Below are 12777 nucleotides of genomic sequence, written 5' to 3'. Positions count from 1 at the left end.
TTCCCTCCTTATCCTCATCCTGGACACAGTAGCTCTTTTGTATGACAAACTCCCCCACACTCCCAGGGATATATCTTGAGTCCTCGTTGTGTTATATGTATATACATAGCGTGAATACATCACTCCGAAGTGCTAGATATAATATATCTAATCATGGCACCTCCGCTGACCTCGGGCATGCGGTTGAATCCTCAACAGAGCGCGTTCGAAAAGTATTGAAACTCCAACACCAACTTCGATTCTCAAACAACCCAACCATCAAAATGAACTAGAAAATGCTGATATATATCATCCTTTGTCTATATTACTGAGAATCCATATAGGGTATAGTACAGAATATAGGTTCGCTATATAGACAGAATATGATATAGATTGTGTTAAGAATGCGTGTGATTCACTGAATTCACCTAAAATCTAAGAAATGTTCTTCTTGCAGACCATCCGATACCGGCCAGTACAGAAGAAAGAAATCTACAACGTCTATATTTACAAGAACGGCGACCCAGGCCAGCCGCTGCCCTTCAAGTTTACCAAAACGGATTTCACGAACTGGGACCAGGCGCTACACAGGCTCTCTGAGAAACTCCGCCTTCCTCAAGGACCTGCCAAAAGGTGGGTTGGTAGATAGTACCTCTCTGGGCTCATGATAACGAGCTTATAACGATAAGGTTTGAATAGAACTGTTATAGTATATCAATATATAATCCTGAAAGGATATAACACACAAGTCAGGGGTATGAACAGGAGAAACTGTTATGTTAAACTGAGGTACAGAATTTACCATACTGCTCTCTGGTACCGAACAAGACGTGTGACTTGGGAGGTAAGAGAGAGAGAGAGAGAGAGAGAGAGAGAGAGAGAGAGAGAGAGAGAGAGAGAGAGAGAGAGAGAGAGAGAGAGAGAGAGAGAGAAGTGGAGATAGTGAAACGAGAGGTACTGTGGCGTGCAGTGCGGCAAGCTGGTGTGTGGTAACGTGAACCCAATATAAAGGTACATAGTAAAGCTGTCTCTCTCTCCATAATATAGAAGATGGTGTGGGGAAGGGATGGCCAGGCTTTTGTTGGTGCCATAGAAGAGCTTCGACAAAAGCCATCACCCTGAGGGCACTCAAGGAAGTACTGGAGACAGTCACTGCCTCTTTAATATTTACTTTATATACGCATCCATCCTCCCCACTCTCTCTCTCTCTCTCTCTCTCTCTCTCTCTCTCTCTCTCTCTCTCTCTCTCTCTCTCTCTCTCTCTCTCTCTCTCTCTCTCTCTTCTCACTTTCATTCTTAGCTTCTCTTATGGTTTTCTCTCCTTCCTTCGACCCTCTCATATACGATATCTTTTTCCTCATTTTCGTCCAGTCTTCAGTACACAATAACATACTTAGAGCTACGTTACCAAAATGTTTCCCTGAGTGAACTGCTTTAAGGAATCATGGTTCGCATGACTAACTTTTAAGAAAATATTAAAGGCTTTGAGGTCAAAGTATAACAACTTTCACACAACTTTCACGTACGACCAAAGTTTGGGCAAAACTTGTGAAACATATTTGCATTTGGTTTGTTTCTTTTCGTTAATATCAAGATACGATATAGAGAATGTACAATGAGGCGTCACATATCGTGAAAATATTGACTGATGCATCATGGGAGAAAAAGTTGTGTTGATTGTGACATGAATCTATGATTCAAATCTGGTAATCATTCACCTGACGAAAGCTGCTGGACATATGCTAACGACTGATGTCAAATTAGAATCAAGGAGCACAGCGCTCATCATGGCTCTGATCATCAACTGTAGTAATGATAATGTACTCTGGCTCGTTAACACTTTCTCTCTCTGTATATATACTAATATGAACAAAGTGCATAATATCGTGCTCTTTCATAGAACATACAAACCTCCAACAGCCAGGATCGAACCCGGGACTCCTGTGCAACAGGCGGGAGCGCTACCGCTAGGCTATGATCGCCCCTAATGGGGAAATGACTATTCGAATACCCTGGCTGTTGGAGGTTTTTATGATATACATATATATAAAGTCACTTATTCACGAAGGAGGTCGTTAAGGAAATGTTGTTAGATTTTCCTTTCTTTTCTATAGATGTAAACAATATGATTGTTAACTAAACTGAATAAACTTAGATAAACTATACAATAAAACATTAATGTTCACTTAACGTCATCATCTGTTATACGACATTCCATCCCTAATTGGGAGGGCAATTAACATACACACACACACACACACACACACACACACGGGGGAACCTGGGAACCACCTTCTAGATATATCTCACTATTGCCATGACTTCAGCCAAAACTAGATATCTAGGAATTAAAAGCATAAGATAACGAAACGTAGAGCCACCTATTAACTTGGGGAAATACCTGCACGCTGTTGCTTATGACAGGCGGGGAAAAATACTAGGAATGTGGACAGCACTGTCCTGGCTATGACAGCCAGGGCTTGTAATCACCTCGACGTAAAGCCCCAGCCATCACGAGGGTGTCTGACTTGTGTGCAGGTGAACATCTATTTTCGATGTTCTGAGCTGAAGAATGCAGTTCGTCGGGGGAAGCGAATAAAAAGTAAATATACAGAAAGAAATACAATTTCTTTTTCTTCTTCAGCTAATTGTTACTGTGAGGGGTTATGGCGCCATTTCTTAACCAAGCAGTCCTGGTTGGCAACTTTAAATATTTTTTGTCATATGACGTCACATCTTGACGTCACATGCCTGTCGGAGAATCGGAAACAAATTCACATTATTCATGTAGGGTAGGATAAGGCACTTCTCATGGCTAGTTAGAGGTGTCTCAATAGCAGAAGATTCGAACAGTATCCACTACATCTGCTTAAGTAGAAGTAGATTGCTAAGAGTGTCAATTTAAGCCCTTTCAATAGTAGTAGATAGACAGACATGTAAGCAGTTGGGTAGGTGTGTCGACTTAAGCTGTTTCAATAACACTAAATGGACGGATGCGTCTGTCAGAGCTGTGTCAACAGCATCTATATCACCCCTCCCCAGCACCAGGACCATCAGCTGATGGACTCCTCATCTACAGCTTAATCTCCCCACCTTCGGGTGATGAAGGGGAGAAAATATCAGAAATGATGGTGTTTTTCGTAGGTGGCGCCCCATCTGGACGGTGTGAGGCTTCCCTGTTAAAGGTCTTCTCAGATGATCTCTGTTAATCTTCCCCTTAGCCTCTCCTCAGGTTCCTTTCCTGGACGTTCGTGCCATTGCGCTATCTGCTGGTGGTGGAGGTGGTAGTGGCAAATTAGAAGGCAACCTCCTCCTCACGCTGCTCATGTAACGTCACCACAAGGTCAACTCTCCTTCAGAAGAGTAATGGAGGTCATGACCTTGGATGCTATTCCTGCTTCCCCGTTACAATACATCACCTGTGTGACTATCCTTCACCCATACTTATTGTGAATGATCGTTCGGTAATGGTGTCTCAGAGTCTTTGAAAAGATGACTGGAATCAAAGTTCGTTTCATATATCTATTACGTGATTCCTTCTTTTCGTTCCTCCTTCCTCCTGCGCAACCCGACCCTCTGAGATTTCTCACTAATCTCTAATTCCCATTCCCCTCATCCATCCTGCCCACAGGATCTACCACCTCAGTGGGAAGATCCTTAAGAACCCAAGTGAGCTGGTCCACAGCGGGTCCTACGTCGCAGCGACCTCGAACGAACTCTTCCGTCGGGTCGACTACGACAGCTCCAGCACCGCCACCCTCCAGCCAAGAGTGGACTACAGAGGTGAGGCGGTAGCCTGGTGGTATGAGGTCCAGTGTGTGTGTGTGTGTGTGTGTGTGTGTGCGTGCTGTTGTGAAAGGAATGTGTAGGTTCAATTAATGAGTAAATATACATATCGATATGAGGAGTATGCTCACCCTTCCCTCTCCCCCCTGAATCCATCAGGTAACTCAGTGTCATCCTCACTGCCAAGTTTCTTTGACACTCTACCTCCCCATCCAGCTTTGCACGACGCTTCTTTCAGGTTATTGATGATACCCATTTCACGCAATGATTTAACCCGTTCCCCCCAGCTGGCCACTGCGGGTACCTCAATCGTAGAACGTGATACATCTCGAAATTGAATATATCCATCATCACACTGGCCACTTCAGTTCTTATACCCTTTAAGGACTTATGCAGAATCTCAGAAAGGGAAAGCAATAACTTAGTAAAATTCCATAAGCAAAACTGCAGTGTCCAGCTTTATCTTTCTGAATATCTCTCATTTCCTATTGGTTCAAAAGACTAAAATGCTGGATATAACTATAGCTTGTGCTCAATCTTGGAAACCAAAGACATTGAAAAACTTAACCTCGGCATCAAGAAACTAAGGAAGTTGTATAAGTGTTGTAATTATTTTACTTATTTCAGAGTGACTTCTGTTATAGTTTGAGAGAAATGGGAAACCTTCTGCCTAATCATATCTCATGTTATCACTATTCTTCCTGTCTTTAACCATCCCGTTACGTCCACTATAAACTTGTTGTCGTCTCTCTCTCTCTCTCTCTCTCTCTCTCTTCTACAAGTATCATTTCGGCCATTTGCGCAGGTGAGCTGTCTATGTATGTCCTAGCCATTAAGGCTTGGATCAAGTGCACTCGTTGTGCGTCAGGCTGCTGCTTCCCATAGTTTTAGTGTAGAAAGCAGCCACATGGGGATTGACCGTCATGATACCTCCGTTCCTTGAAGAGCCAAGCTGTAGTTATACAAGCTTCTTTACCTTTTCCTATAATCTTTCCACCTTTGAGAGTCGGATCTATGAACAATTGAGGAGACAAAATCAATTTCTATATCTATTTCTTATACTCTTCACTTTTCCTTTCATCTGAGATGACACGAATGGGCCATGTTTTTGCCAGTGCCATGTCGGCTACCAACAGAGGAGAGATACATGTGATCAAGTAGATAGCGTGTTTACCACATATAGCCAGACAGTAACCCCACTACATATACTGATGGATCTTACAGGCAGGTGGTGAAGGCTGAGCAGCTTATGATGTCTATATCACCAACAACATCATTCAATCCCAGCACGGAAAACTTACCAGTTGGTTCAACATCTCCCACCGTGAAGTTTACAGTGTTCTCATAACACTGAGGTCCGTTGTCCAACTCCCAGCTCAACTCCAATTCACCTTTTAGAACGTTCTCAGGAGAGACTCCTCAGCAAGAAAATGTCTTCAGAACTTGTTGAAGTCTGAGATAATGATCAAGATATTTCTCTGTAGACCTTCACATGTTGGACAAGAGCGTCATGCGCATGATGATAAATCTTGTTCAAACTGTCTGCTTGCTGTGATCCCCTCCCAACCAGCCCCTTCCGTCGGACTTTGTCTAATTAGAGACATAATCCACATCAGCCCACAAGGATTAGAAACCTCGGAAGAAACACTCTGAAATAATTGTAACTGTTGTATTAAACATCGAGATTGTACCAAGCTATGTATTACAGTCACTGCCAAAATGTATTTAGGTTACAAATGTATCTAGAAAGTTACAGCAAATTATGGTTCTGAAAATTCGAAGTATCAGCTCTGTTCTGCATCTGAGAGACATACACTTGAATACTGTACACCTGAAAGTCTCAAGGGACTGAGACATACAGAAATTTTAGATTATTTCACTGATTTTGTTGTTTTTGAGGATATTTTCCTGACACATACTAAGTTTGCCATCACCAGAACAATACCTGCGTATTGTAACTTGTCACATGAAACCATCACTATGTCTCCTGTGTGATATACACCTTGCATGTATTCTGAACCTCTTATGTATAATTACCACTGTCTGTATCTTCTGTTTATTGCATGTCTTATATCTGATGTACACTGCATGTCCCCTGTATGGTTATCAACGTTAAATATACCATATTCTGTCAGCCATTAGTTTTAATCTGAATAATCTCTGACACTCTGTACGTATACGTCTGTTTTAAGGTGGTTTGGTCCTCCTTTTTATCATTAATGATGACAGTAACATCCCTGTCTCTTTCCCCCGGGGTGACGTGGGCCCTCTGGGCCACTGGGCCCCACTCGGGCCCACCTGTCATCCTCAAATGTCGATATACCGTACCCACACTATGCTTGCCTCCACCTGCCCCCCACCCGCTGTGTACCTTCACTCACGATATTAAAGAAATGTTTTGTCTTTGTATATCTAGAACAACAAAGTCTTTATTACGAAAACGTACACACACACACACACACACACACATATATAACTGTGGCAAGGAGCCAGCTGCTGTATGTGTACATTCCAGCCAGCGAGTACGCAGTGGTCGGGCAGAGAGACAGAGAGAGAGGACGAAGGGGATCAGAGGAGGACAGTGGTGCTGGCGAAGAGTGGAGTGGGGAGGAGGTGGAGGAGGAGACGAGGACGACGACGACAGTGGAAAGTGGATATAGAAGTAGGGAGGAAGAGGGTGAGGAAGGTAGAGGGTATGAGGACGATGAGGAGGACAACAACACAACGCAAGCAGCAAGACTGACGAGAACCATCACCACCATGAGGTGAGAGTGGCTCTCTCTCTCTCTCTCTCTCTCTCTCTCTCTCTCTCTCTCTATATATATATATATATATATATATATATATATATATATATATATATATATATATATATGCAATTGTATTGATATATTTATATATTCATATATGCTTATATTTATGTACAATGTTTGCATTAAGTTAGTATTACAGAACTATTATAAGAATTTTAAATTATAGTGTTATATGGTGTCCTGTAATTTATATATCCTGCACAAAGATTATATTAGAGTTCCTCTTGTGGTGGAGCTTGTGCTAAAGCTGTCTTGCTTTATGTGATATTCAGGACACAGTCTGGTCCCAGCCATACCTTTTTCCTCCACGCTTTATGATGCTAATTTTCTGGTGAGTGCTTAACTCCGCACACTTCCACGTTGTGCTGCTTCCCAACGAAACTGTCGACACACGAACAACTGTTTTTAGTCGACATTGTGATGGGATGTCTTTGATTTCTGTAATCCATAAAGCGCTGATATTGAATGTTATCCAGTAGTTTTTAGCTGGAGGGAAAGCTACCTAAGAAGTTGAGAATATATAATAGAATTGTATGTTAAGCTTTAGATAACCTTTTTTTATTCTAATGATACCTTTACAGATGAGGAGAGAGAAAAGGTGGTGGATAGATAAGTGGGTAAAAAGAAGTAGATACGTAGATAGTTAGACAGGTAATGATGATAGAAGGATGGAACCAGATAGACAGAAATGTAAGTATTGCTCATATAGATAGTCAGACGACCACATCAGCAACTCTGATAGCCATGAGAAACATATTTCCTTCCCCAGGACTCCCACCGTCATGTCCTCCAGGATCAGGGCGACACACCCCGCACCCAGCGGCAGGTCCGGGCATGAAGCTGGTTTTTCCTCCTCCCAGAGAAGTCCCACGCGTCCATCCACCCAGCCATCTCCGGAATTACGGACAGAATCTCCTGAAGGCGGCACTAACCGCTCGTACCCCGGGAGATACTCCAAGGTCAAGCAGCCATCGGCTCTGGAATCCACCAGGGTGCCTCACAACCTCCCGAGCCGGATTCCTGAGGGTGATCTATCCAACGTGGACTACCTGAACCTACGCTCACACCAAGGGACGCCTCAGCAGTCGCCACACGAGACGCCCCTTAGTTCGAGGCTTTCCAGCCCGCAGACCCTCCTCAGCCATCGAAGTCGGGGAGACTCTGTTCTCTCATTCCAGGAACCGATCCCGGAAGAATGTGAGGAGGGACATGTAACCTCGTCGGGCCGCCAGCGGGTTGACAGGGGTCTCAGGTCCGAGTCCCGACTCTCTCTGTATGACAGTGGCCACGCCTCCCTACTCAGTGATGAGGAAAGACCCGACAGCGTCTTCAGGGCCAAGAGCAGGGTTGGTGGAGACGTCTGTGTGTGTGTGTGTGTGTGCGTGTGGAATAGGAATATGATGATACTAGCATTCTGAAGAGATGTCTATTGATGCTACTCTGAATTCTAAGAAGAAACTTTTTTAACTTTTTTACGTATGATTTATACTGTCAGTTTTGCATGAACGGAGACAGGGTATTGAATGCTGTTCATGTGGAAAAAGTAGAAAGAAGATGACAATGCTAACCCACGTTTTTCAGAGTACAGCTCGGAACAAGAGTAAAACCAGCCCAAAAAATATCTCTGTATGGAATATCAGTAGAATGAAAGAAAATAAGTGAAAGAATTAAGATAGAAATGGCTTAACTGAGACGGGGTCAAGGAAGGAACGATGGGTCAAACTGACTAAGGGTAGGGTGTATGGGGAAGGGTGACAAAGAGGTATATGGTTTAGAAAGTAGAGAGTAACGGGTCATTAGAGTGTTGTGAAGGAGAGGACACAAAGGACACTAACGTATCCTCTCTGCCTTTCACAGTCGCTCACTTCACCCTCCTGATTATCCCAGGATTCTCATTCATTCTTTGTTCCCAAATCCTCTAGAAGGGACTCCTCTCTCTTCCGGCTGGGACCTTAGTGTAAGACTAATGAACGTTGGTCTTATGGACCTCCTGATGAGCCTTTAAGAGTCTGTCTTGCCGCTGGCCGATCCTGCCTCACACCACAGTACAGACATCTTCCCTCCAGCTCACCCGTGCAAGGTCCTCCTCTCGTGGGTATTCCCTTATTCAGTCATTACATTCTACTTTTATCGTCACCGGTTTTAACTGTATTGCGAATAGGTCTTTCACTGTCGTGTATGACAGTGAACGACCACAATGATCACTGTACATAGTATCACTGCAACACTGCCGATCCAGAAGCTCGTTACTGGGGTTCGATAAGGTGACCCTGAGGCTGCCACTTCACAACTTGAACCATTACGCAACCGTAACTATTATAATTTACCTTCTTTTGTTTATCATAGAATCGTTTACACATACACCCTCCTACTCAAGTCGTTTTCAGTTTTCAGCTGCATGACAAATTCTGGATAAATTTTCATTTTATTTTAACGAATTTATCCTTTTTCCTGTTTTCCTTCGCAGTCTCCAGTGTGGTCCCTTGTCTAATTTTCTTTCGTACTTTCACATGTTTTTCCTCAGGGTTGCGGGATATATATGCAGGTATTTGCCAGGATTGGGAGATATATAGGGAGGTAATTTTCCAGGGATGAGGGGTGGGTGGGGGGGGGGGGGTGATATAGTGAAGTATTTTCTGATGATCTGAGGGATGATATAGGCAGGTATTTCCTAAGGGTTTGGGGGTAGATAAAGAGAGAGGTTTTTATGATTTTTCTATATATTGTAAAATCTTACAATTTCATTCAACTGCATTTTGACTCAGAATTTTCCCTCCCGTCTCCGCCAAGTTTGAGGTCCCAGTCTACATTAATTAGTCTGTTGATCCTCTTCCCTCGTTAATGAGGTGAAGCTTATACTTGTTTCTAATTATTTTTCGTCCATATTAAAATGGGAACACTTAATTAAACCTAACTAAATGAAGTATATTGTGCTATAAACACAAGATGGCTCTTTCTCCAGTGATATTTCCAACAGGTTCTGGGTGATCGAAACACTAAGAAAACTGATTATAACATTTGGGCATTCTGGAAATCTAAAGAGGAAGGATTTCACCGAGAGGCTTGTACCATAATTTTTCGTCGGAATTATTAAATTTACGAAAAAGAATGCCTCTATATCCCCCTTGAGTAAAGAAAGGTTAATTAGGTTTCATGAGATGAGTGTGTGTGTGTGTGTGTGTGTGTGTGTGTGTGTGTGTGTGTGTGTGTGTGTGTGTGTCAGGTCCCTTGATACGGGTTTGTGGCGCTACTGTTGATATAGGTCAGAGGTCAAGATCTTGTGTCTCCTCTCACTCCTTATGCCTTGATCTCACCCCCCAGTCTAACCCTCTGTTCCTCTTCCATCTGCCCTGATAACCCTCTTCCATGCACCCCTTCTACCCTCATCTTCCTTTTTATCTGTCTCCCTCTCTCTCTCTTTTCTTCTGTTCCTCTCTCGTACTCAGCTTAAGCTTCTCTTCCAACCACCTTCTACTTCCACCCTCTTCACCTCCTCTCCCTTTCCCACTCACCAGCCATCACCACGTCACCTTCCTTACACCCTTTCTCAATCTATTCCACCATTACTTCCTCTCTCTTTTACACACTCTATCTGTCGAGCATTATTTTATTTCCTTCAGTCCTCCTCTCTTCGTAAGTCTCTCACCCCCTTTCCCCCGCAGCTCTCACCTCCTCTCCCCCGCAGCTCTCACCTCCTCTCTCTCCCAGCAGCTCTCACCTTCTCTCTCTCCCAGCAGCTCTCCCGGCCCGTGACCCAGGCCAGGGAGGTAGACTACGACACGGACGACGGAGGCATCTACAGGGCCAAGACGAGGGCCGACTACTCCCGCGGCGCGAAGGAGGTCCTCGACTCGTCAGACACCAACATCGAACTCCCCATCGACATGATCGACGCTGCTGAGGTCCAGGTACAGAGGGAAGGGGGTGTCTGTGATGGTGTTTGTGGTGGGGCTGGTGGTCGTGCCTGTGATGGTTTGTAAGTGGTGGTGGTGTTGGTGGTGGTGTGGACTGGGTCTGGAGATGATGGTAAGGGGTTTTGAGTTTTTGCTTACAAGTTACGATTGGAGGATTATCATTATTATTATTAGCATTATGATTATAATTATCATTAGTAGTAATAGCATTAGTATTTCATATTTCGTCATTTCCTTTGTTACCAAGATAGCGTCAGGGACAGATGAAGAAAGGCCACAGCTCCCTTTGCATATCCAGGCCACACAAATCTTTTTAGAATATCAGGCTACCTACTCTCGCCAACACTGTGTGTGTGTGTGTGTGTGTGTGTGTGTGTGTGTGTGCGTGTGTGTGTGTGTGTGTGTGCGCGCGCTATAGGAGTTCACTATCAATGACATGTTCTTGTGTTTCAGGAGGAGGTTTACGCCACGTGATTGTGCATGGCAGCCCCGCTGAGGAGCCTGGCCATGAGCTGATGTGTTCTACACAGCCAAGATACTGACGACAGGCACGTCCTGGGAGACAGACACACTGCGTCAGAGAGAGAGAGAGAGAGAGAGAGAGAGAGAGAGAGAGAGAGAGAGAGAGAGAGAGAGAGAGAGAGAGAGAGAGAGAGAGAGAGAGAGAGAGAGAGAGGTCGAACTGTTTAAAAGAAAATCAGGTATCATAAAGGGGCATTTGTGTTCCTTTAAGAAAATATGAGACTTCTTTAAGAAATCCATGTACTTCTATTTAAGCCTTAAGTATCCTTACGAAAGATGAGGTCTTCGAGAAGGTCTGACTGTGTTCTCAAAACAGAAAGTGCCTTTGATAAGATAAGTAATCTTTAAGACCACTTAAGGGACGTGAGCAAGAGAATGTGAGTGACAGAACAATTCCTAGTATAGATGATGTGATCCAGTGATAAGATCACATCAGACAAACCAAAGAGTTTGGTTGTACACTTATGATAGAAGTACATCTCGTACACAACAGTTTCTGTTTACATATGTGGATATCCGGACTTTGTGTATAGCAAATGGGAATTGAAAATACTCAAACATGGCTTCCTTGGTTTTGCCAAAATGAACATTGTACAAAAGTGAAAATGTTTCTTGGAGTTACTCCTATATACATAGGTGTTCCATTGGATTGAATATCTTGGTTCATACTTTATCCTATGTAATCACATGTAATCATATAGTGTACAGTGTAAGCTTCATCATATTTAGCTTTTGCAATGAAAGATTCCTAATATATTGAGTATCATAGGATCTAATGTAATTTCTTCTTCCCAAATCATGTGCCTTAAATCATTTTTGTAGCGAGTAATTTTTTCCCACCGGCCATATCGTCTTGTGTCTTTCCTTATTTGTTTTATAGTATTATTTTGACTGGTTCACATCTCTACTGCCTAATCAGTGAAATCTAGATCTAGAGTTCAAAGTTACGGTTATCAAACCTTTTTCTAAAAGAAAATGATCTATCAAAAGTCTTAGTAATTTTCCCTCTAAAAAAGTGTATATATCAAGCCGATCTGAACCTTTTCTTACGTTGGCTATCCAGTTTTTTCCGTCTCGTGTTGTTTGGTTGAGTAAGGATTGTGTGAATCACTTGTTATGATGGCAAAACAAGACTCATTCAAGAGGAGAGTAGACGTTTTCTATGGTCTGAGTTAAATATGATATTGGTGTTCCTTTCTTTTATCTTCTAAACAACTGAAGACGATATACATATCTATCTTCTTATCAGTATATCTCGTCTTCCATATATATAAGTCATTATATGATAACGTATATGTCATCCAATACATGAGTATTATAGAATGGTGTTTCTAAAAAGATAGATAGCTGGATAGACAGTCATACGTGCGCTGACAATTTTACTAAGTATTTGAACGGAACTCTTGAAATACCTTCAAGATTTTCTCATCAGCTGCTAAGTGGCTACGGGAGAACCTATATGTATATAACCTCCAACACCGCCACCCAGGGAGTTGATCAGCAGGTCAGGTTGGCTTTACGTCTCATGAACAGACCTTTCCCTCTACCATCCTAGGAATAATGTTTTATTATGAATCTTCGACAATCGGTGTCTCATTGTGAACCTATGGAAATATCCCTCCAGTTCTTCAATAAGGCTAAGACGATTCACACAACTTTGGACAAGTATGTGTCTAATTGCAAGAGGAAATCTTTTTTATCTCTTGGATTAAAGACAATCTAGTTCCATGAGTGTTGCTGCTGCCTTGCAATATGCCTTGGAA

The 12777-nt window shown here is 42.9% G+C and overlaps 1 protein-coding gene across 1 annotated transcript in view; it reads left to right on the top strand.

The window, feature by feature from the left end:
• The window catches only part of LOC139755851 (uncharacterized), a 33589-nt gene extending 21747 nt beyond the window's left edge, over positions 1-11842 (top strand). Inside the window, exons 4-9 of the mRNA XM_071674469.1 lie at positions 437-612; positions 3611-3762; positions 6281-6530; positions 7348-7924; positions 10316-10486; positions 10946-11842. Of these exons, the coding sequence (XP_071530570.1) occupies positions 437-612; positions 3611-3762; positions 6281-6530; positions 7348-7924; positions 10316-10486; positions 10946-10966 (1347 nt within the window). The 3' untranslated portion in view covers positions 10967-11842. The remainder of the gene's footprint in view (positions 1-436; positions 613-3610; positions 3763-6280; positions 6531-7347; positions 7925-10315; positions 10487-10945) is intronic.
• Positions 11843-12777: the final 935 nt, after the last annotated feature.

This window comes from Panulirus ornatus, chromosome 20, assembly GCF_036320965.1.
Source record: "Panulirus ornatus isolate Po-2019 chromosome 20, ASM3632096v1, whole genome shotgun sequence".
Taxonomy (NCBI): Eukaryota; Metazoa; Arthropoda; class Malacostraca; order Decapoda; family Palinuridae; genus Panulirus; species Panulirus ornatus.
Note: the sequence above shows the minus strand (reverse complement) of the source record. Positions and strands in the feature narration are given on the sequence as shown.